Source organism: Halichoerus grypus, chromosome 13, assembly GCF_964656455.1.
Source record: "Halichoerus grypus chromosome 13, mHalGry1.hap1.1, whole genome shotgun sequence".
NCBI lineage: Eukaryota > Metazoa > Chordata > Mammalia > Carnivora > Phocidae > Halichoerus > Halichoerus grypus.
Window position 1 is genome coordinate 61,816,419 of NC_135724.1, and position 26,052 is coordinate 61,842,470.

At 42.5% G+C, this 26,052-nt stretch overlaps 1 protein-coding gene across 9 annotated transcripts in view; it reads left to right on the forward strand.

Moving 5' to 3' along the window:
• LOC118543337 (zinc finger protein 74-like) overlaps window positions 1-26,052 on the forward strand; it is a 46,927-nt gene that overhangs the window by 10,289 nt on the left and 10,586 nt on the right. For 3 of the 9 annotated variants that reach the window (XM_036104277.2, XM_036104278.2, XM_036104279.2), the window contains 3 exons: window positions 13,507-13,633; window positions 14,216-14,311; window positions 15,473-19,394. In XM_036104277.2, coding sequence (XP_035960170.2) covers window positions 13,507-13,633; window positions 14,216-14,311; window positions 15,473-17,034 — 1,785 coding nt within the window. In that variant the 3' untranslated portion in view covers window positions 17,035-19,394. Of the gene's footprint in view, window positions 1-13,506; window positions 13,634-14,215; window positions 14,312-14,894; window positions 15,382-15,472; window positions 19,395-26,052 lie in introns of those variants that run through there. The other 6 variants (XM_078060607.1, XM_078060605.1, XM_078060608.1 and 3 more) reach the window with 4 other exon arrangements.

A 26,052-nucleotide genomic window follows, 5' to 3' on the forward strand; every position in this document is an offset into this window, starting at 1 on the left:
CTGAATTTTATCATTTTAGCTCTTAAATTTACGTCTTTCATTCACTTATGTTAATATTTGTGTATGGTGTAAGGTAAGGGTCTATATTCATTCTTTTGCATATGGATATCCAGTTTATCCTGCACTGCCTATTGCCCCATTGAATAGTCTTGGCACCTTTCTCAAAAATCAGTTGGCCATAAAGGTCATTTGCCCCTCCCCACCCCTGCCCCCACTCACATGCATGCACATGTGCTCTCTCTTTCTTTCTCTCAAATAAATTAAACATTTTTTTTAAAGAAAGCTAATTTATTTAAACTAAAACAAAAAACAAACTTCACCCATTTGTCCCACTCCTCACTCCCCCACCTCTGGCAACCACTCACCTATTCTCTGTATCTATGAGCTTGGTGTTGGTTTTGTTTTTGTTTTTGTTTTTAATTTATTTTCCACATATAAGACAGATAATTTGGTATTTATCTCTGCCTGACTTATTTCACCTACCATAATTCCGTCGAGGTCCATCCATGTTGTCACAAATGGCATTGTGTGGGGATGTCTGAGTAATATTCCGTTGTATGTATACACCACACCTTTATCCATTCACCTATTAATAGACACTTGTATTGCCTACATATCTTGGCTACTGTAAATAATGCTGCAGTGGACACAGGGGTATGGATATCTTTTTGAGCTAGTGTCTTTGTTTTCTTTGGATAACTACCCAGAAGTGGGATCACTGGATCCTATGGTGGTTCTCCTTTTAAGTTTTTGAGGATCCTCCATTTTCCACAGAGGCTGCACCAACTTACATTCCCACCAATAGTGCGTGAGGGTTTCCCTTTTCTCTACATCCTCACGCATACTCGTTATTTCTAGTCTTTTTGATAATAGCCATTCTAACAGGTGTGAGGTGATATCTCCTTGTGGTTTTGATTTGCATTTCCCTGATGATTAATGATGTAGAGCATCTTTTCATGTGTCTGTTGGCCATCTGTATGTTTTTGGAAAAATGTCAGATCTCAGATCTTCTACCCATGTTTTAATCTGATTATTTGGGGTTTTTTTACTATTGAATTGTAGGAGTTCTTTATATATTTTGGATATTAGCCCCTTATCAAATATATATTTGCAAATATTTTCTCCCATTCAGTAGGTTGCCTTTTCATTTTGATGATGGTTTCCTTTGCTATACAGAAGCTCTTTACTTCGATGTAGTCCCACCTGTTTATTTTTGCTTTTGGTGTCAGATTCAAATATTTTCTTCTAGGAGTTTTAGGGTTTCAGGTGTTAATTCAAGTCTTTAATCCATTTTAAGTTAACGTTTGTGTCTGATGTAAGATAGTGGTCCAATTTCATTCTTTTGTGTGTGGCTATCCAGTTTTCCCAGCACCGTTCATTAAAGACTGTCCTTTCCCCCATTGTATTTTCTTGGTTCCTCTGTCATAAATTAATTGACCACATATGCATGGGCTTATTTCTGTGCTGTCTATTCTGTTCCACTGATCTATGTGTCTGTTTTTATGCCGATACCATACTGTTTTAATTACTGTAGCTTTGTAATATAATTTGAAATCAGGGAGCACGCCACCTCCAGCCTTATTCTTTCTCAATATTGCTTTCAATATTTGGGGTCTTTTATGGTGTCATAGAAATTTTAGGATTGTTCTATTTCTGTGAAAATAGAATTTTCACATTGTAATTTTTTTTTTAATTTTATTATGTTATGTTAGTCACCATACAATACATCATTGGTTTTTAATGTGGTGATCCACGATCCATTGTTTTCGTATAACACCCAGTGCTCCATGCAGTACATGCCCTCCTTAATACCCATCACCAGGCTAACCAATCCCCCCTCCCCCCTCCCCTCTAAAACCCTGTTTGTTTCTCAGGTCCATAGTCTCTCATGGTTCATCTCTCCCTCCAATTCCTCCACCCAATTTTTCCCTTCCTTCTCCTAATGTCCTCCATGTTATTCCTTATGTTCCACAAATAAGTGAAACCATATGATAATTGACTTTCTCTGCTTGACTTAATTTCACTTAGCATAATCTCCTCCAGTCCTATCCATGTGGATGTAGAAGTTGGGTATTCATCCTTTCTGATGGCTGAGTAATATTCCATTGTATATATGAACCACATCTTCTTTATCCATTCATCTGTTGAAGGGCATCTCGGCTCGTTCCACAGTTTGACTATCACGGACATTGCTGCTATGAACATTGGGGTGCATATGGCCCTTCCTTTCACTACATCTGTATCTTTGGGGTAAATACCCAGGAGTGCAATTGCTGGGTCATAGGGTAGCTCTATTTTTAATTTTTTGAGGCACCTCCACACTGTTTTCCAAAGTAGCTGTACCAACTTGCATTCCCACCAACAGTGTAAGAGGGTTCCCCTTTCTCCACAACCTCTCCAACATTTGTTGTTTCTGTCCCTGTCCATTTTTGCCATTCTAACTGGTGTAAGGTGGTATCTCAATGTGGTTTTGATTTGGATTTCCCTGATGGCTAATGATGATGAACATTTTTTCATGTGTCTGTTAGCCATTTGTATGTCTTCTTCGGAGAAGTGTCTTTTCATATCTTCTGCCCACTTTTTGACTTGATTATTTGTTTTTTGGGTGTTGAGTTTGAGAAGTTCTTTATAGATCTTGGATACCAGCCCTTTATCTGTAGTGTCATTTGCAAATATCTTCTCCCATTCTGTGGGTTGCCTCTTTGCTTTGTTGACTGTTTCCTTTGCTGTGCAGAAGCTTTTGATCTTGATGAAGTCCCAAAAGTTCATTTTTGCTTTTGTTTCACTAGCTTTTGGAGATGTATCTTGAAAGAAGTTGCTGTGGCCGATGTCGAAGAGGTTACTGCCTATGTTGTCCTCTAGGATTTAGATGGATTCCTGTCTCACATTGAGGTCTTTCATCCACTTTGAGTTTATCTTTGTGAATGGTGTTAGAGAATGCTCAAGTTTCATTCTTCTGCATGTGGCTGTCCAATTTTCCCAGCACCATTTATTGAAGAGACTGTCTTTTTTCCATTGCATGTTTTTTCCTGCTTTGTCAAAGATTATTTGACCATAGAGTTGAGGGTCCATATCTGGGCTCTCTATTCTGTTCCATTGATCTATATGTCTGTTTTTGTGCCAGTACCATGCTGTCTTGGTGATCACTGCTTTGTAATATAGCTTGAAATTGGGCAACGTGATGCCCCCAGCTTTGTTTTTCTTTTTCAACATTTCCTTGGCAATTCGGGGTCTTTTCTGATTCCATACAAATTTTAGGATTGTTTGTGTGGAATTTTGATCGGGATGGCACTGAAGGTATAGATTGCTCTGGGTAGCATAGACATTTTAACAATGTTTATTCTTCCAATCCATGAGCATGGAATATTTTTCCATCTTTTTGTGTCTTCTTCAATTTCTTTCATGAGTGTTCTGTAGTTTCTAGAGTATAGATCCTTTACCTCTTTGGTTAGGTTTATTCCGAGGTATCTTATGGTTTTTGGTGCTATTGTAAATGGAATCGTTTCTCTAATTTCTCTTTCTACAGTTGCATTGTTAGTGTATAAGAAAGCAACTGATTTCTGTGCATTGATTTTGGATCCTGCCACATTACTGAATTGCTGGATGAGTTCTAGTAATTTGGGGGTGGAGTCTTTTGGGTTTTCCACATAAAGTATCATGTCGTCTGCGAAAAGAGAGTTTGACTTCTTTGCCAATTTGAATACCTTTTATTTCTTTTTGTTGTCTGATTGCTGTTGCTAGGACTTCTAGTACTATGTTGAACAATAGTGACGAGAGTGGGCATCCTTGACGTGTTCCTGATCTTAAGGGAAAGGCTCTCAGCTTTTCCGCATTGAGGATGATATTTGCTGTGGGTTTTTCATAGATGGATTTTATGAACTTGAGGAATGTTCCCTCTATCCCTATACTCTGGAGAGTTTTAATCAGGAAAGGATGTTGTATTTTGTCAAATGCTTTTTCTGCATCAATTGAGAGGATCATATGGTTCTTCTCCCTCCTCTTATTAATGTGTTCTATCACATTGATTGATGTGCGAATGTTGAACCACCCTTGCATCCCGGGGATAAATCCCACTTGGTCGTGGTGGATGATCCTTTTAATGTATTGTTGGATTCTATTAGCTAGGATTTTGTTGAGGATTTTGGAATCCATATTCATCAGGGATATCGGTCTGAAATTCTCCGTTTTGATGGGGTCTTTGCCTCGTTTAGGGATTAAGGTAATGCTGGCCTCATAGAATGAGTTTGGAAGTTTTCCTCCTGTTTCTATTTTTTGAAACAGCTTCAGTAGAATAGGTATTATTTCTTCTTTGAATGTTTGGTAGAATTCCCCAGGGAATCCATCAGGCCCTGGACTCTTGTTTTTTGGGAGGTTTTTGATCACTGCTTCAATCTCGTTACTGGTTATTGGCCTACTCAGGTTGTCAATTTCTTCCTGTTTCAGTCTTGGCAGCTTATAGGTTTCCAGGAAGGCCTCCATTTCATCCAGATTGCTCAGTTTATTGGCATATAGTTGTTGATAATAATTTCTAATAATTGTTTCTATTTCCTTGGTGTTAGTTGTGATCTCTCCCCTTCATTCATAATTTTATTAATTTGGGTCCTTTCTCTTTTCTTTTGGATAAGTCTGGCCAGTGGTTTATTGATCTTATTAATTCTTTCAAAGAACCAACTTCTAGTTTCGTTGATGTGATCTACTATGTTTCTGGTTTCTAATTCATTGATTTCTGCTCTAATTTTAATTATTTCTCTTCTAATGTGTGGCTTAGGCATCGTTTGTTGCTTTTTCTCTAGTTCTTTAAGGTGTAGAGTTAGTTGGTGAATTCGTGATTTTTCTATTTTTTGAGTGAGGCTTGGATGGGTATGTATTTCCCACTTAGGACCACCTTTGCAGTATCCCATCGATTTTGGACCGATGTGTTTTCGTTCTCATTGATTTCCATGAATTGTTTAAGTTCTTCTTTGATTTCCTGGTTGACCCAAACATTCTTGAGCAGAGTGGTCTTTCGCTTCCAAGTGTTTGAATTTCTGCCAAATTTTTTCTTGTGATTGAGTTCCAGTTTTAGAGCATTGTGGTCTGAGAATATGCAGGGAATAATCTCAATCTTTTGGTATCGGTTGAGACCTGATTTGTGACCCAGTATGTGGTCTATTCTGGAGAAAGTTCCATGTGCACTCGAGAAGAATGAGTATTCTGTTGTTTTAGGGTGGAATGTTCTGTAAATATCTATGAGGTCCATCTGGTCCAATGTATCATTCAAAGCTCTTGTTTCCTTGCTGATTTTCTGCTTAGATGATCTGTCCATTGCTGAGAGTGGAGTATTGAGGTCTCCTACAATTAACGTATTGTTATCAATATGACTCTTTATTTTGGTTAACAATTGGCTTATATAGATGGCTGCTCCCATTTTGGGGGCATAGATATTTACAATTGTTAGATCTTCTTGTTGGATAGACCCTTTAAGAATGATATAGTGTCCTTCTGTGTCTCTTATTACAGACTTTAATTTAAAATCTAATATGTCTGATATAAGAATTGCTACCCCAGCTTTCTTTTGAGGTCTGCTGGCATGGAAGATGGATCTCCATCCCTTCACTTTCAGTCTAGGTGTATCTTTAGGTTCAAAATGAGTCTCTTGTAGACAGCATATGGATGGGTCCTGTCTTTTTATCCAATCTGCAACCCTGTGCCATTTTATGGGCGCGTTTAGGCCATTCACGTTGAGAGTGATTATTGAAAGATATGAATTAATTGTCATCATGTTGCCTGTGAAGATGTTGTTTTTATAGATTGTCTCTGTAAATTTCTGTTGTAGATCATTCTTGGGGTCTTTCTCCTTTTATAGAACCCCCTTTAATATTTCTTCCAGGGCCGGCTTAGTGGTCACATATTCTTTCAACTTCTGCCGGTCGTGGAAGCTCTGCATCTCTCTGTCCATTCTAAATGAAAGCCTTGCCGGATAAAGTATTCTTGGCTGCATGTTCTTCTCATTTAGTACCCTGAATATGTCTTGCCAGGCCTTTCTGGCTTGCCAGGTCTCTGTGGATAGGTCTGACATTATTCTGATGTTCCTCCCCCTGTACGTAAGGAATCTCTTCCCCCTAACTGCCCTTAAGATGGTTTCCTTGGTTCTAAGATTTGCAAGTTTTACTATTACATGCGGGGGTGTTGTCCTGTTTTCCTTGATCTTGGGAGGGGTCCTCTCTGCCTCTAGGACTCGAATGTTTGTTTCATTCCCCAGTTTAGGGAAGTTCTCAGCTACGATTTGCTCAAATACATCTTCTAGTCCTCTCTCTCTCTCCACTCCCTCCGGGATTCCAATTATTCTGACATTGGAATGCTTCATGGTGTCACTTATTTGTCTGATTCTATTTTCACGGATTCTGAGTTGTTTTTCCCTGGCCTCCTCTTTTCCCTTTTTATCTATTATATTGTCTTCCAGGTCGCTTATTTGCTCTTCTGCCTCAGTTACCCTAGCTGTTAGATTATCTAGATTGGATTGGATCTCACTGATAGCATTTTTAAGTTCTGCCAATTCAGCTTTCATTTCTTCCCTTAGAGACTCTATGTTGCCATTAATTGATTTCTCCATTCTAGCCATTGTCTTCACAATTGCTAGCCTGAATTCCATCTCTGACATCTTGGTTATATCTGCATCCATTTGTAAATCTGCAGCATAAGTCATAATCTCTGAGTCTTTTCTATTTTGGGGGCTCCTCCTCCTAGTCATTCTGTTGATGGGTGTTTGAAGGAATGTATAGAGTCCAACCAGAACCCAAGCAAGATGCACCTGTTTTCTAGGGACCTTAGGGTTGCTGGCCTCTTGTTTTCCCAGCCTGTCTTCTGCGGGAGGGGCCTGCTGCGCTGTTACTCAGGCAACCCTCTTCGGGTGGAGTTGCCCTGCGCCCCTGTGGCGGGGGATGGGCTCAGCGGGAATCAGTTTTTGGGGCTTTTGTTCTCTGACGGCTTTCCCTGGCTGCTTTCCGCGTCTCTTCCGCGAGTCAGAGCAGAAGAGACCGTTTCCAGCCCTCTGCCTCAGAGCAGAGAGACCGCAGTCTGTTCTTCAGTGAGCTCTCCAGGCCGCACTGTCTCCGTTTCTGTCCATGCTGCTATAAACTGCAGCATCCTGGGTTGTGCGCCCCTCCGCAGAGCTCCCAGTCCTGCCTCCATGTTGGGGCACATCTCTGCCCTTTGTGCTTCTAAAACCGCCAGCTGCTCCCAGGTCCCACATGTGCGACCCCGCTGCCCTGGGTTTCCGTCCCAGGGCCTGCAGTTCGCAGGCGCGACCCCGCTGCTCCCGGTTTCCACCCCGGGGGCTGCCCTAAAGTCCTTTCCTCGCCGCTACCGGTCTGCGAGTCTGTGCCCCGTCCGCAGCGCGCGAGGCTGTCACTCACCGGCGGTGTAGGATCCCCACGGCCAGGCACCCTCCCGCTGCCATTCATCGTCCAATATCTGCCTGGGGAATCACGGCTCCCCGCTTCATACCTCGAAACCAACCACTTGCGATATTCTGTTTGTAGAGATCCAGATCTTCTTACATCTCAGGCTGGTTTTGTGGGTGCTCAGAGTGGTCTGGTAGATACCCAGCTCAATTCCGGGGACCAGTTGAAATAGGGTCCCCTACTCCTCAGCCATCTTTCCCCCCTTCATATTGTAATTTTGATAGGGATTGCATTGAATCTGTATATTGATTTGGGTAATATGGACATTTTAACAATATTAATTCTTCCAGTCTGTGAACACAAAATATCTTTCCTTTTATTTGTGTCTTCTTTAATTTCTTTCCTTAATGTCTTGTAGTTTTCAGTATACACATTTTCACCTCCTTGGTTAAATGTATTCCTAGATGTTTTATTCTTTTTGATGTAATTGTACATGGGATTGTTTTCTTAATTTCTCTTTCTGGTAGTTCATTATTAGTGTATAGAAACACAAGAGATTTTTTTGTGTTGATCATGCATCTTTACTGAATTTGTTTATTAATTCTAACAGTTTTTTTGATAGCATCCTTAGGGTTTTCTGTGTATAATATCATGCCATTTGCCAATAGCGACAGTTTTATTCCTTCCTTTCCAATTTGGATGCCTTTTATTTCTTTTTCTTACCCAGTTCTGGATAGGACTTCCAGTACTGTGTTGAGTAAAATGGCAAAAATGGGCATCCTTCTCTTGTTCCTGATCTTGGAGGAAAGGCTCCCAGCTTTTCACCATTAAGTATGATGTTCCCTCTATACCAATTTGTTGAGAATTTGTATCATGAACAGATGTTGATTTTTGTCACATGCTTTTTCTGCATCTGAAATATAACCAATTTTTCAGTGTTAATTTTATATCCTAAAACTTTGGTGGGTTTTTTTATGGAAGCATTAGGGGTTTCTACATATCAGATCATGTCACCTGCAAATGGTTTTACTTCTTCCTTTCCAATTTGGATACATTTTATTTCTTTTTCTTGCCTAATTGCTTTCTCTAGAACTTGTAGTAGTATGTTGAATAGAAATGGCAAGAGTGGCATTCTTGTCTTATTCCTCATCTTGGAGGATAAAGCTTTCAGACTTTTAGCATTAAGTATGATGTTAGCTGTTGGTTTTTTTTACATATGGCCTTTACCATGTTGAGGAAGTTCCCTTCTATTCCTAGTTGTGTTTTCATCATGAAAGGGTGATAGATTTTGTCACATCCTTTCTCTGAATCAATTAAGATCTCATGTAATTTTCTTCCTTCATTCCATCAATGTGGTGTGTTATGTGGATTGGATTTTTTGTATGTTGAGCCACCCTTACATTCCTGGGATTAATCCCACTTAGTCATGTTGTATAGCCCTTGTAATATGCTGCTGAATTCGATTTTCTAGTGCTTATTGAGGGTTTTTATATCTTTATTCATAAGGGATGTTGATCTATACTTTACTTATAGTTTCTTTGTCTGGTTCAGTATCAGGGTAAATCTAGCATCATAGATTGAGTTAGGAAGTGTTGCCTTCTATTCAATTTTTGGAAGAACTAGTGTTAATTCTTCTTCAAGTGTTTGGTAGAATTTACCAGTGAGGCCATCTAATCCTGGGCTTTCTTTGTTGGGAGATTTTTCATTACTGATTCAGTTTCCTTACTTGTTATTCAGATTTTTAAATTTTTTCTTGAATCAGTTTTAGTAGTTTGGGTGTTTCTAGAAATTTGTTCAGTTCATCTGGGCTATCCAATTTGTTACATGCAACAAGTGACTTCAGCAGTATCTATTGAATAATTTGCTCTCCAGATATTTGTAATATCACCTTTATGAGATTAACTTAGTAAATATACAAGAACCAGGTTTGGGGGTTATCTGTTCAGCCAGTTACTTGTTTTTAAATGAAAGCAGTTTTTGAACTGAAGCAAAGGTAATTTAATAATTTTAGCTTTGTAAAATTCTTTTGGCCTGATTTTCCTCCCAGATGAATTTTTGTGTCTTTTTTTTAGCAAAGTAAAAAATTTCATTTTGTGTTTTGGTTAATTTTATCATAAATTTGCAAAGAATGTATGCCATTTTAGTAACCAGTCTTCTTATGTCTCAGTAAAGTTTTATAGTTTTTTCCTAAAAGACTATTTATCCAGGATTTTTATTTGTTCTCAGCTGGAAGATAATCAATTACTGGAAACTGAAGTCTAGCAAAGTTTTTAATCTTTGCCAATTTAACAGTAAAGGAAAAAAGTTACTCCTTTAATTTCCATCTCAAATTTTCATTAGTGTGGTTGAATATCTTTTCATATATATTTTTTCTTTTTTTAAAGATTATTTATTTTAGGGACGCCTGGGTGGCTCAGTCAGTTAAGCATCTGCCTTCAGCTCGGGTCATGATCCCAGGTCCTGGGAGCCTGCTTCTCCCTCTGCCTGCCGCTCGCCCTGCTTGTTCTCTCTCTCTGACAAAAAAAATAAGGGAAATATTTTAAATAAATAAATAATAAATAAGATTATTTATTTTAGAGAGAGAGTGTACAAGCAGGGGCGGGGCAAAGGGAGAGAAAGGGAATCCTCAAGCAGACTCCCCATTCAGCATGGGGCTCAATTCCAGGACCCTGAGATCATGACCTGAGCTGAAATCAAGAATTGGCCACTTAACTGCCTGAGCCATTTAGGCACATACATCTTTTCATGTATTTATTAACCATTTGAATTTCTTCTGTGAATCACTCATGTCTTATGTCCATTTTCTCTTATTTGTTTTATTCTTATTGATTTATAAGAACTTTTTACATAGAAGATTATCAATCCTTTGAAAATAATATTGCAAATTCCTTTTCCCAGTTAGTTGGGAAAATTCAAACTTGTTTAGGTTGTACAGAAAATCTGGATTTCTTTGTTTTCAGGTGTGCCTCTGGTTTTAGAATGGATCCTGGCCTTGGTGTCAGCCTTCCACAAGATTTTCAATCCTTATAACTATTGTGACTATCATAGCTTTAAAAACTAATATATTTTGTCCTTAAGAATGGTGTGAAGGGGGTGCCTGGGTGGCTTAGTCAGTTAAGCGTCCAACTCTTGATTTCAGCTCAGGTTATGATCTCAGGGTTGTGAGATCGAGCCCCATGTCAGGCTCCAGGCTCAGCATGGTCAGCTTAAGATTCTCTTTCTCTCTCTCCCTCTGCCCTTCCCTCACCCCCACTTGCACACCCTCTCTCTCTCTCTCAAAAAAAAAAAAAAAAGTTGTAAGGTGGGTATCTTCTTTTTATTTTTTCCAGGTGATTAGCCAGTTGTCCAGTACCAGTTTTGAATGATCCATCTCCCCTTGCTGCCTAAAAAGGCCATGTTTGTGTCTAAATTGGCACCTATTTCCAGGCCATCTAGGCTGCCTGGTTTCATGAATATAATGTTGTTTTAATAATCATAGTTTTGGACCTATACCTAATTGGGCAAGTTTCCCTCATTTGGCTTCTTTTATTAAAAATAAGAAGCAAACAATAACAAAAAGAAAATCTTGGTTTGTTTCCATTTAAATCTTCTTTTTCACATTTAGTAGGTTTTATTTCTGGTAGCCATTATGAATATTCTCTAGATAAGCCTATAGTCAAATATTTAGAAAAATATATGTTCAACAAAATATTTTTCATTATATTACACAATTACTGAAAGTTTCTGTTCTTTCATTCTATTTTTTTCTTAATGAAAAATCAACACACAAATATACAATGTCCATCTCCCTCTGTGATCTTTCCTGAAGACTTTATTCTTCAAGTACATGGTTAAGGAAGTGACCACTACCTTTTAAAAGTGCCTTTCTATTTTAGATACTGAACTTCTGAAAGGAATTATCATGAACATAAGACAGTTTCTTATCATATGTGTCTTACATATTTAACCAGAAGCAAAGAATCAGTTTACAGCCAAACCAAGTGTCTGTGTCTACATTTAAATCTTTAGATGGATTTATTAACTTTCAAAGCCTGCTGCCCACATGGGTCAGGATTTTGTTTGAAGAACAGGTGGTTTTTTGTAACACATAATGTTGCGTACTCATTCTTTCCTGACTCATTCTTATTAATTAAAATCATTTAGAACTATTAATAGGCACTTGCAGCTTTTTACTTCTCGAAAAATCAGGTTGTAAAATTTTATTATAAATTAAAACTATCTTTTAAAAATTCTCAAGTTGATTATCTGCAAAAATTTAAAGGCTTCGGTATTTAGTTGAATTCATTTCTCATTACTGGGATTACATTTCAGCTTGTACTTGTTGGATTAACTAAACCAGATGAAGGAGAATGTGGTGTTTACTTAGCCATTGTCTGACTAGACTGGGGGGACATGTTCTCAGCTGGTGAACAGGCTGCTTTAGTCCTTTTGCCGTCTTGAATTTTGGGATTGCATGGGTGTCTGCTTCGGTGACTGGGGCTCTGAAGTAGCTGCTACCCTGGTCGGATCTCTCAGGCTTTGTCCTCTCACGGCTTTGGTGAGGATGCCCAAACAATGATGTGACTCAGCCTTCACAGGTCTGGCCCCCTGGTCTCTGCTGCCCTGGGCCATGGGCGACATCAGTGGATCTTCTTTGGTGAGGCGGCTCCATTCATGGCAAGGTGGGCACCACCACTTGTAGAATCTCTGTCTCATGGAGAAGAGAGTCCCCACTGCCCACGGGGTCTCCAGCTGTGGTGACGAACCCACTGTTACCTGGGGAATTTCTGCCCATGGGGTCTCCACCTCTGTCGGGGAGGGCATGTCCTCAGTGATGGAAATGACACTGTTCTGCCCAACTTCGCCCTTGACTTCTTCTTCTCCTCTCACTCTGTTCTGACAACTCATGTATTCAGACCTGAAAGCTCATATTAGGAGTTTGGGACAAAAAGTGGTCCTGAGGTCCTAGGAGAGGATGAGCCTAGGGAGACCTCAAGGGGGGGGATTGGTGCAGAGGACTGTGAACCCCAGTCATTTAAGGAGGAGAAAGATGGGGAGGACCCAGGGGTCTGAGCAGGAAGGGCCAGGAGAGTGTGCTGCGTGCGGGTGGAAGAATAAGGAAGACACACACAGTTGAGATGCAGAGCCACAAAGAAGCTGTCCCTCAGCATCGGTCTGCACATCACAGCACCTAGTTCCCTGTTGTTTGCGCTGCCCTGACCAGCCTTGCTTCCGGTAACTCTTTTGTCCTGTTCCATATAACTTAATAGATATACTTCCTTTTTATCCGTCTCTTCATCCTAAAAACAACATCCCTCTCCCTCCTCCTTCAAATACAGTCTCTACCCTGGAATTTGTAGGAATCTTCTTCTTGCTCTTCTTTATGGTCTTGCCACATACACCCCTAAACAATAGACTGTTCACATGCACATGTTTGATCTCTGTTCATCTGCCAGGGCTGCCTTAACAAAATACCACCAACTGCATGGCTGAAACAACAGAAATTCATTTTCTCACAGTTCTAGAGGTGGGAGGTCCAAGATCAAGGTGCCATCAGATGAAAGGTCTCCTCCTGGCTTGTAGAGGGCCACGTTCTCTCTGTGTCCTCACATGGCTTTTCCTCTATGTGCATGCACTCCCGGTGTCTCTTCCTCTTCTTACAAGGACCCGTCAGATTAGGGCCCCACCCTTATGCCTCATTTAACCTGAACTGTCTCTTTAAAGGCCATATCTACAAATATAGTCACATTGTGGGTTGGGGCTTCAACATATGACGGGTGGGGAAGGAGCACAATTCAGTCTGTTACCCTGAATAAATGCATATTCCTTGGATTCTGGATTCAATGACAATTTGCTTCTTTGCCCTTGACATCACCCCAGGGAGTCTCGTAACTGTCTGTAGCTGTCATTACTCTTCTGGAATTTCTTACTGCACAGACTAGAACTTCCAGGAGAATATCAGAGTAGCAGATTCAGTGTTGGTGTCTTGTTCTTGCTTGAACCAGATGCACTAATGTCTTGTGTTCAGCACAATATAAGCCAGTTTCTTTGTATATACCTTCCCCTGCCTGCCGGGATGCTGCCCTCTGTGATGTGCTGTGCATGGCATTCCCACTGCCTAACGCTGCCTCTGGTAATGTCTCAGGACCCAGTGACATTCCAGGACGTGGCTGTAGAGTTCACCCAGGAAGAGTGGGAGCACCTGGGCACTGCTCAGAGGGCACTGTACCGAGAGGTCATGCTGGAGAACTACAGGAGCCTGGCCTCCCTGGGTAAGAGTCGCCCTGGGCCCACCATGGCAGCACCCTGGGAGGGGCAGGGGACACAGGTGCCATCTGCTCAGGTTCTGCTTAGCTGATGGGAAGAGGGGAGATGTTAAGTAATTTAACTTGGCAAGTGATTATTTTTATATTAAATAAACACAGATATAATAGATTATAATGAAAATATGCATGATTTTAAAAGATGCAACAGAGACTGGGAAGGGGTTTTAGACTCTGAGAGGCACAGTCCACTAACAGTCCTTGAAGGCCTGTGTGTACCTACCCTGCCAATATGAGTTGGTGAATGAGGAGTCTGCTTTCTCTTCTCTATCCAAACTGTGAGTCCCAAGGCCCTGAGGTCTCTGACCCATGGGGCCATATTTTGATGTTCAGAGGACACAGACTCAGGGTGTTTCCACTGCTTGTCCTCTGCGTGGTAGGGAGCAGGAGGCTGAGGCTGCCCCCACCCCCACCCCGGGGTCACCCATCATTCATGCTGCAAAGGTCCTGGAGACAGGGAAATAGGGGCAAGGCCCTGGGCACACGCTTGTCATTGTCCCAACATTTGCACCTCTTGTCTTTTCTGAGCAGGGTGCCAGGATTTCAAGCCTGATGTGATCTCCCGGCTGGAGCAAGGTGGATCGGCATGGATGGCATGGAGGGACATCCCTAGGTACCCCTCTCCAGGTGAAGAGATGGGAAGGAGGCCTGGGAGCTCATGCACAAGGCTGTCTAGGAAGCTAGTAGTTTCTAGAAGCACAGGCCATAGGAGAAATCCCAGGGGAAATCAGGACTGCCTCGAGAATAATCCCTGCACAGAAACTCCTGTTCCTCTCCTGCCTGAGTCCTGCTCCTGCAGGGAATGTACTGCCCACCTGGGCCCCTCCCCAACCCCCCCCCAATACTGTGCTGGCTTTCTTCTTCCCTCCTCTCTGGTGTGCCCCTCCCCCTGTGCTGCCAGGCATTCTGCCCTCTCTAGAGAAGCCCCTCAGTGGGCAAGGATGCCACTTTCACCTCCCTCTCTTTCCTGTCATCTGTTTGATCACCATTCCTTCCCTCTGAATCTACCTTGAATGTTAGGTAAGTCTATTAGGAGTGGTCCAGTAACCACGTCCACTCCCTGCCAGCATCCACAGCATGGATTTCTGCTTCCGGCTGCATTCAGCCTCAGCAGGACTTTCCGTAATCACTCTCCACCTCACTCAACTCCTGTTTCTTGTCTTCTCACACCCCCTCAATTGTATTGGATTCTGCATAAGTCCTTGCCCACTTGCTAACTCTGACCCCCCTACTCAAGTCAACAGTGACCATGCATTGCCTCTGATAGCAGCAGGAAAATGGGTGGTGTGGGACCATCCTTACAGACCTGGTGAATTGGTGTTTCAGGGAAGTTAACTGTGGCAGCTTACAAAATGGGCAAATAGGGAGAAGAGGTTGGAGGCTGAGAGATTAGTGGTGGTATTTCACAGTGCCCCAGGCACACAGTGACATTGGGTTATACCCTGATCTGCTTTTCTTCTGCGGGTCTTTATTCCAGTGATTCCCCTCATTACTGCCCCCTTGTCCATTCTCAGTCCCCGTTTTTACCCTTCAGTCATTCCAGAAAGGCAGTCCTCATTTGTGTCACTTAGCAGCACCCCTATAACCACTGGTGTGTCCCTTTCTTCCTTGCCCCTGTGCACAGTGGCTCTAGGCTTCCAGGACATTTGAAATCAGTCAAAGCACCGTACCTCTGTTTGGGGAGTCAAAGAATAAAAGTAATAGGAACATATTATATGTAGCTTCAGCTAGCTCACACTATTTGTCTCTCTAAATGGTCAAATATCCTCCATTTTCTATTTCTTTCAGACCAAGAGACAAGATCTAGAATTGCAAAGTCAAATCTGAAGCAAGTAATTTCTGAAGAATTTTCCCAGGGTATGATAATCAACAAAGGTAAAAGGAATGGAATCTGTTACTCCACCAGAGAAGTCCCAGAATATCTTAGCTGTTTCGAGAGCCATCCAGGGCAGATGGCATTTACCCATAAGAAAATCCTGACTCAGGAGAACATTCATGAAGATAATGGATTTGAGTTTAAACAGCAATCAAACTTTGTTACTCAAAGCACAAGTCCTTCAGGGAAAACAATGTGTAAAGATGACTGTTACAGCAGGAGCTTTTCACATAACCTAGATCAAAGTAATCATCAGAGAATCTACACAAGTGAAAAGCCATACAAATGTGACCAATGTGGGAAATACTTTGGCTGTGGTTTGGATCTCACTCAACACCAGAGTACTCATACTGGAGTTAACCCATACCTTATTAGATATCAGAAATTTGGTGCTAGAGAAAAGCCCTTCAAATGCAGAAATTGTGGCAAATCTTTTAGCAGGGGGACACACCTTATACAACATGAAAGATGTCACACCGGGGAGCGACCATTTGAGTGTACTGTATGTGGGAAGTCGTTCAGCTGGGACTCATCCCTTATTCTACATCAGAGAACTCATACTGGAGAAAAACGCTATGAGTGCAGTGAATGTGGGAAGGCCTTCAGCCAAAGCACGTGCCTCACACAACATCAGAGGATTCATACAGGCGAGAAACCTTATGAATGTAATCAGTGTGGGAAGGCCTTTAGCCAAAGTTCACATCTAACTCTGCATCAGAAAACTCATACTGGGGAGAAACCCTATGAATGTAATCAGTGTGGCAAAGCCTTTATTCAGAGCATTCAGCTTACTCTGCATCTAAGAACTCATTCTGGAGAAAAACCTTATGAATGTACCGAATGCGGTAAAACCTATAGTCATAGCTCATCCCTAATGCAACACAAGAGGATTCATACTGGAGAAAAACCCTTTGAATGTAAAGAATGTGGGAAAGCCTTTACCCAGAGCATTCAGCTTACTTTACATCTGAGAACACATACTGGAGAGAAACCCTATGAATGTAACGAATGTGGCAAAGCCTATAGTCATAGGTCATCCCTTATTCAACATAAGAGGATCCATACTGGAGAAAAACCCTTTGAATGTAATGAATGTGGGAAAGCTTTCCGATGGAACACACATCTTACTCAACACCAGAGAATTCATACTGGAGAGAAACCTTACAAATGCAAAAAATGTGACAAATCTTTCAGCAGAAGTACACACCTTAATCAACATCAGAGAATTCATACTGAAGAGAAACCCTACAAGTGTAACGAGTGTGGGAAAACCTTTGGTCAGAGTGCATATCTGACTCAACACCAGAGGATGCATACTGGAGAAAAACCCTATCAGTGTGAGGAATGTGGAAAGGCCTTCACTGTAAATGCATACCTTGCTCAACATCAAAGGATTCATAAGAGAAAGAAACCTTTATTATGTGCCAATCACAAAGAAATTCTGACTGGAAAGAAATCCAACAAATGGATCTAATGTGGGAAATATTTCAGCATAAACACAGGCATTCCTCAACATGAATAAATTAATAAAAGAGAGAACTCCTATAAATATAACTGTGGAAAATATTTCACTTCTAGCATGCCATGAGTGCTAGAATACTAATATGCTCATCATAAAACTAAAAAGGTGGAAAATGTGTGAAATGTTTTAATGTAATATGACCTCTTACTATAAGTTAAAGGAAATACACTGAGGGGAACCTTAAAAATAACGTCTTTAAAACCACAAAGTCGCACATGAGAGTTAAATCTTTTTATCTATCATGCTGAATTTCTAGAAAGGGTGTAGGAGTAATGTGTCTTGAATCTATAAATGATGTTCTATATAAGGAGGCTCACACTTCAAATCTGATGTCTCACTTTATATATACAGAGCTTTAAATACTGTAGATCAAGGGACAGCAAACTGTGGTGCATGGGACAAATCCAGCCTGCACCTGTTGTTACAAATAAAATTTTATTGGAACACAGTCACATCTATTTGTTTGTATAAACAACCGAAATTTATTGTCTCACAGTTTGGGAGGCTGATGTCCAAGATCAGGGTGCTGGCAGGTTTAGTTTCTTCTGAGTCTCCTCTCCTTGGCTTCTTGCTGTGTTCTTACATGACCTTTCCTCTGTGCACTCATCCTTGGTGTCTCTTCCTCTTCTTATAAAGACACCAGTCATTTCAGATTATGGTCCCATCTTTATGACCTCATTTGACTATAATCACCTCTTTAAAGGCCCTGTCTTTAGTCACATTGAGGTTCAGGGATTTGTTTTAATTTGTTCAGGTTGCTGCAACAGATATTCTGTAGGCTGGGTGGCTCATAAACAAATTTATTTCTCAGTTCTGGAGGCTGAAAAGTCTAAGATCAAAGTGTTAGCAGATTCAGTGTTTGGTGAGAGCCTACTTCCAAGTTCATAGATGGCCATCTTTTTGTTGGGCCCTCACATGGTGGGGAAGGTGAGGCATCTCTCTGGGGTCTCTTTTATAAGGGTACTAATCCTATTCATGAGGGCTTTACCTTCATGACCTAATCACCTCTCAGAGCCCCCCCCCCCCCCACTTCCTAGTACCATTACTTTTGAGGTCAGGATTTCAACATGAATTTTGGTAGGGACACAAATCTGATATCATACACATATGATGAAGACCATAGCAGCCTTCTACATATGTTATTTGGAGAGAACACAACACAGTCCATAACAAGCCTGTGAAGCCTAAAATACTCTCTAGTCCTTTACAGAATAAATTTCCTGAACTTGAGGGTATAGATAACCAACATATACATCAACATTCTACACTGGAAACAGATTCCTAAAAAAAAAAAGTAAATTAGGGCAACATAATAGTCATAAATTGTACCATATAGAGAACCTACCTGTTTTGTAATTGTTGAATTATTTTGCAAAAATTAGAGAAGGGATATTTTTTTCTGGAAAATAGAAGGCAGAGGTGTTTCTTTGAATTCTGTGACTTCTCCAATTCATAATTTTTGTAGCAAACACTGTTCAGATCACCTCCTATTTATCCCATTGGTGAGGGTGGGATTCTCCACCCTACGTAATACAAGATAGCTAAATGCATGACACCTGACACTGGCCTGATGACTGACAGAAGTTTATTAGTCACATATGATCCCAGCGCACGGAAGGACACTGCACACCACACCACACAAACACCCCATGTGGGTTGCACTGAGGAGCAGAGCGAACCAGTACGAGCAATGGGAAGAAGGTTTGTAGTAGTAAGAGAGTGAGGTATTCCCTGTTTTCCACCAGAGAATGTGATTGGATTGTGTGAATAATTCATGGGCTAGGAGGGTGAGGATGGAACACTGAGCCAGGTGATAGGGAAACTACCTGGAGTGGGAACCTTTCCTGTTGGGCAGTGGGCATATTGGCAAAAGCAGGGTAATCCACAGTTAGGCGTTGGAGGCCCTGTGAGGCTCAAAGATGTCCAGGCAATGGTGAAATTTCAATTTTTACACATAGCATTAGAAACCAGGTCTGTTTGGGGAAGTTTGCAGTCTTCTGCTACCAATCTAATTTGCCTTACTAGGAGCAAACCCTCATGACACCAACTTTTTTCACAAAACTTTTTCAACTTTATACTTCTTCCAAATGATCCCAACTTTTCTTGGTCCTTTGCTTTCCCGAAAGTTAAAATTTTAGAGTGAGCTTGTCCATTTCTGTCCATATAAACTGTATTATTTTGTCAAATGCATTTTCTGTATCTATTGAGGATACTTTTTTCTCCTTTACTATTTAATTGGGCTAATTACATTGATTGATTTTGAAATATTAAGCCAACTTTTCATTCTTTGAATAAACTCCACTTGATTGTGATATATTATCCTTTCTAAAGTATTGCTGGATTGGATTTGCTATTTTAAGACTTTCACTTCTGTGTTCTTGCATTGTTGTTCTGTAATTTTCTTTCCTTGTAATGTCCTTGTCAGGTTTTGGCATGAGGATTATTTAAGCCTCTGAAAATGACCTAGGAAGTGTTCCCTCCCCTTTTATTTTAGAAAACATTTTCTGAAAAACTGGTATAATTTCTTCCTTAAACATTTAGTGGAATTCACCACTTGAGTCTGAAATTTTATTTCTAAGGAAGTTTTAAATTACAGTTTTAGAGGGTTTTTGTTTTTAGTTATAGGGCTATTCATATTTTTTTTTCTTTGTCAGATTTGGCAAATTCCATTTTTCAAGGAATTGTCAATTTTATCTAAGTTCTCAAATTTTTGGCAATTTGTTGCTAAATTTGTTAATACCACTCCCTTATCCTTTTAATGCCAAGAGTATAGGTATCTCTCCTCTTTCACTCTTTCTTTATATTGTGTTTTCTCTCTTTCTGTATCAGTTTTACAGGGGTTTACCAGTTCTAATCATCTTTTCAAATATTCCACTTTGGCTTTGTTGGGTTTTCATTATTCATCTGTTTTCTATTTCATTGATTTCTGCTCTTAGGTTTTTTTTCTTTCTTTCTTTGGGTTCTTTGTTGTTGTTATTTTTAGTTACTAGCTTGAATTATGTTTTGTTTGAAGATTTTATTTATTTATTTGAGAGAGAGAGCAAGTGCATGTGTGCATGTAGGGGGATGGGCAGAGGAGGAGGGAGAGGGACAAGCAGACTCCATACTGAGTGCAGACCCCAAATCTCATGATCCTGAAATTATGACCTGAGCCAAAATCAGAAGTCAGACACTTAACCAACTGAGCCACCCAGGCAATCCTTAAATTATGTTTCTTAACCATTTTTTTCTTTTCTAATATATGAGTTTCCTCTAAGTACTATTTTAGCTGCATCTCATGAATTTTGAAATGTATTTTTATTATAATTTATTTTAAAATTTTATTTCCCTTGTAATTTCTTCTTTGCTAGGTGGTATTTGTGTTATTTAATTTCTAAGTATTTGAGGATACTTTAGTTATATTTTTTGCTTTTGATATCTATTTTAATTCCATGCTGATCTAAGAACAGACTCTGTATGATTTCAATTATTTTGAGATTATTAAACTTGTCTAACAGGAAAGCACTAGTCTCTCTTTTTCTTTTTAAGATTTTATTTATTTGTCAGAGAGAGAGAGAGAAAGTGCACAAGCAGGCGGGGAGTGGCAGGCAGAGGGAGAAGCAGGCTCCCCGCTGAGCAAGGAGCCCCAGGCAGGACTTGATCCCAGGACTCTGGGATCATGACCTGAGCCGAAGGCAGCTGCTTAACTGACTGAGCCACCCAGGCATCCCAAGCATTAGTCTATCTTGATGTATGTTCCATATTAATTTGAAAGGAATGTGTATCCTGCCATTGTTGGGGATGGTGCTCTATACATGTCAATTAGGTCAAGTTGATTAACAGTACTGTTTAATTCTCTGAATTCTTACATTTTTGGCCCACCTGTTTTATCAGTTACTAAGAGAATTGTTCAAATCTCCTTGAAATGTTTGCAGACTTGTCTATTTCTTCTTTTATGTCAATTTTTATTTAATATATTTTGAAACTATATTATTAGGTATATAAACATTTAGGATTATGTCTTCAGGAAGAACTCACTTTCTTATCATCATTGAATGTCCTTCCTAATACCTGGTAATATTCCGGGGTGCCTGGGTGGCTCAGTCGTTAAGCGTCTGCCTTCGGCTCAGGTCATGATCCCAGGGTCCTGGGATTGAGCCCCACATTGGGCTCCCTGCTCCACGGGGAGCCTGCTTCTCCCTCTCCCACTCCCCCTGCTTGTGTTCCCTCTCTCGCTGTGTCTCTCTCTGTCAAATAAATAAATAAAATCTTTTTAAAAAAAATATCTGGTAATATTCCTTATCTTTAGGTCTACTTTGTCTGATATCAGTAGCCACTCCAGCTTTCTTGTGGTGATTGTGTTTCACAAGATATCTTTCTTTCATCTTTTTCCTTTCTATTTCTCTGTGCCTTTATAACTAGAGGGTATCTTTTATAAAGAGCATATAGTTGTATCTTTTTATTTTTTTATTTATTTTTTTAAAGATTTTTTTTTATTAATTTGAGAGAGAAAATGAGAGACAGAGAGCACGAGAGGGAAGAGGGTCAGAGGGAGAAGCAGACCCCCCGCTGAGCAGGGAGCCCGATGTGGGACCCGATCCTGGGACCCCAGGATCATGACCCAAGCCGAAGGCAGTCGCTTAACCAACTGAGCCACCCAGGCACCCTCTTTTTCTTTTTTTAATGCAGTATGATAATCTCTGCATTTTTAAAAAGATTTTATTTTTAAGTAATCTCTACACTCAACATGGGGCTCAAACTCACAACCCCAAGATCAAGTTGACCACTCCACTGACGGAGCCAGCCAGGCATCTCAATGATCTCTGCCTTTTATTTATTTTATTTTTTTAATAATTTTTTTAAGGATTTTATTTGTCCTATCACCGCCTGCCTGCCCGCTACCTGCCTGCTGCCCCCACCGCTGCTGTGACCCTCTGACGTCACTGTCGCTGCCGGAGGTAATCACTGTGCCGGCGCTCTGAGAATTGTAGGTGGCGATAGGCATTGCTGGGGCGTGATCCTGGGGCCTGCCCTCTTCTGCGTGTAGGTCCCGGTGGAGCCCCCTGGCTGCCGCCCACACTGGGGGCTGAGCACCAAGCTGAGGGGCTACTCTGGCAGTTGGGCAGTGCGGGGACACCGAGGGGGGGACCCTGGCCAAGAGCCCCTCTTGGGAGCCTGTCTGCATGTCAACCACCACGACTGACCCTCCCCCCCCCCGGGTTCGAACAGGGCTGCTGCCATGGCCCCCTGAAGTCACTGGCGCATCCTGGACTCCGTCACCATGTGCCAGCGCTCTTAGAATTAATGTAGGGGGCAGTAGGCCACGGCTGCCCGTGATCCTGGGGCCTCTGCCATGCATAAGTCCCCAACGGGAGCCACAGGCACTGCTGAAGGAGCCCCGGGCTGCCGGGCTACTCTGGTGGGTGGGTGGCGCAGGGACATCAAGGTGCAGGACCCTGGCCAAGAGCACCTCTTGGTAGCCCCTCCACCCCGGGATTGGCCCCGATTGGCACCCTCCTACCTTTGCTCACAAATTCCCAGCCCCCTGGAGCTGAGGCCAGACACCTCCCAGTGCCCTTAGCCCATTCCCCATCATAGTCATCAATGCCCCTTTTCTGGCCAGATGACTCATTGAGGCCATTTCCTACAATACTACCTTCCTGCCTCCAAGCCATTGCCAGCCACTTCATGGCTCCCTCGGGTCATTACTGTGACTTCCCAGGCTGCTGGAGCCTTCTCTGGTCACATCCCAGCACCTGCCCTACCCCAGAGACACTTCCGGCCTCTTCTGGACCTTTCAGACATAAGAGCATGGACCTTGGCAGTGTAGGGCCCACTCCTCTGGGAAGGAGGGATATGGGGTTTCAGGCTGCTGTCCTTGATTCCAATAGCTTCTGTGCTCCTCCACCGGAATCCCATGTGTATGGCCCCAAAGAGGGCTCACCCCAAGATATCTAAAGCTGAGAAAAAATAGAGATTTCAAGGTCCTCAAAGAGTCAGTGGGGTGCTCTCTAGGTACTTCTCTCTAGGAAAGGAGCTTTAAAAAGCTATTTTATTCCCAGGAAGATGAAAGATGGTGAGCAAGCATTTGAAACCCTGTCTCTGGAACATCAAGCTTGGACAACGACACCACAGAAATACAGTTCTGGAGGGACCAAGGGGTTCTTGCATGGAAAAACAAAACCCAGTTTTGTTTTCCTGGAGTGTTTTCAGACCAGTGTGGGGAGGTTACTGGGAAGCCAGTTTTAGCTTGCTGGAAGGAGAAAGTTAACACTATGAGCTGCCTGTGTCTCAGGAGGGAGTAATCCAGAGACTGGGTAATTTTGAAAGAGTGCAAGAGATAAGTATTAGAGTAAAGCATGCCAGGGTCCCTTCTGACTGTGAAATTCCATGATACTTCATCATCTGTTCTCTTGGATTTGAAAACCACTTGTTAAATGCCCATTTTGTTGGAGAAAGAGGGAAGATGGTGGAGGAGTAGGGGACCCTATTTCAACCGGTCCCCTGAATTTAGCTGGACATCTACCAAACCATTCTGAACACCCAAGAAATCAGCCTGAGATGTAAGAATATATATCTGCATACCTACAAGCAGAAAGTCTCCAGCGGTCTTGAGGTATGAAGGACTTTGGACTCTGTACATTCCCTCAACCACCCCCAACAGAATGACTAAGAGGAGGAACACCCAACAAAGAAAAGAATCAGAGACTATGGCCTCTGCCACAGACTTAATGGATATGGATATAAACAAGACGTCAGAGATAGACTTCAGAGTAACAACTATGAAGTCGATATCAAGGCTTGAGAAAAATAATAGTGACACTATAGAATCTCTAAGGGCAGAAATGAGATCTAATCAGGCCAAACTTAAAAATGCTATGAATGGAGCAGCCCAGGGGAGACTTGGAAAACGCCATCTGGGCCGCTGCCGCCGGAAAGGGGGAAGACTCGCCACGGGATGCGCCCCAGCAGAAGCGGACATGAGTGGAAAATTCCCCGCAGACACCGGCAAGCCCTGGCGGCCCGGCCGGCCGTGGGGCATGGGCTTCCCACAGCGGCATACCTGCGGTGCCCGGGCTTCCGGGAGGACTTAGACAAATTTCGGCGGGCAGGGACCATACAACCGAGACCAGGCGAGTACTCTGACAACAACCACCAATGAACCATTTTTCTTCTATCATTTCAAGGGGAGGAGGTCTCTCTGAAGCATACAAAGAAAGCTCAGGACAGAAAGGGGGTCACTGACACACACCCCCAGAAAGGTGCAAACGAATCCGTCTCTGCACATACCACGATGACGTCCAAAGACAACAAATGGGGGGGCGGGGGGGGATGTGGGGGAGGCATGGAATGGGGAGGAAGGGAGTTAAAATAGCCATTCACTCAATAAATCCAGTTCTGGTGGGGGGAATGCTATGAATGAGATACAGTCTAAACTGGATACTCTGACTACCAGGGTAAATGAGGCAGAAGAACGAATTAGTGAGCTAGAAGATTAGATGATAGAAAAGGAAACCAAGGAAGCCTGGGAAAAACAGCCTAAAGCCCAAGAGATCAGAGTGAGAGAGATTAATGATGCCATGAAACATTCCCATCTCAGAATTACTGGGATCCCTGAGTGAGTGGAGAGAGAAAGAGGTCTAAAGGTATATTTGACCAGATCGTAGCTGAGAACATCCCTAATCTGGTGAAGGAAACACACATTCACGTCCAAGAGGCAGAGAAGACCCCTTCCAAAATCAATGTGAGCAGATCAATGCCACAACATGTAATAGTACACCTCGCAAAATGTAGATCCAAGGAAACAATCCTGAAAGCACCCGGGGGAAGAGATTTCTTACATACAGAGGGAGGAACATCTGAATAATGTCAGAACTGTCCACAGAGACCTGGCAAGCCAGAAAGGGCTGGCAAGACATACTCAGGGTTGGGGGGGGGAAGATGGCGGAGGAATAAGGGACCCTATGTCAACTGGTCCCCGGAATTGAGCTGGATATCTACCAGACCACTCTGAGCACCCACGAAACCAGCCTGAGATGTAAGAAGATCTGGATCTCTACAAGCAGAATATTGCAGGCGGTTGGTTTTGAGGTACGAAGCGGGGAGCCCTGATTCTGCAGGCAGATATAGGAGGATAAACGGCAGCGGGAGGGTGCCTGGCTATGGGGATCCTACACCGCCGGTGAGTGACAGCCTCGCGCGCTGCGGACAGGCACAGACTCACAGACCGGTAACGGTGGTGAAAGGACTCTAGGGCAGCCCCTGGGGTGGAAACCCGGAGCAGCGGGGTCGCGCATGCGAACTGCAGCCCCCGGGGCGGGAACCCAGAGCGGCGGGGTCGCACGCCCACGAACTGGGAGCGGCTGGCGGTTTTAGAAGCACAAAGGGCAGAGACGGGCCCCGACCTGGAGGCAGGACTGGGAGCACTGTGGAGGAGCGCACAACCCAGGACACTGCAGTTTATAGCAGCACGGACAGAAACGGAGACAGTGTGGCCTGGAGAGCTCACTGAAGAACAGACTGTGGTCTCTCTGCTCTGAGGCAGAGGGCTGGAAATGGTCTCTTCTGCTCTGACTCGCGGAAGAGACGCGGAAAGCCACCAGGGAAAGCCGCCAGAGAACAAAAGCCCCAAAAACTGATTCCCGCTGAGCCCATCCCCCGCCACAGGGGCGCAGGGCAACTCTGCCCGAACAGGGTTGCCTGAGTAACAGCGTGGAAGGCCCCTCCCGCAGAAGACAGGCTGGGAAAACAAGAGGCCAGCAACCCTAAGGTCCCTAGAAAACAGGTGCATCTTGCTTGGGTTCTGGTCAATAATTTGGACCCTATACATTCCTTCAAACACCCATCAACAGAATGACTAGGAGGAGGAGCCCCCAAAATAGAAAAGACTCAGAGATTATGACTTATGCTGGAGATTTACAAATGGATGCAGATATAACCAAGATGTCGGAGATGGAATTCAGGCTAGCAATTGTGAAGACAATGGCTAGA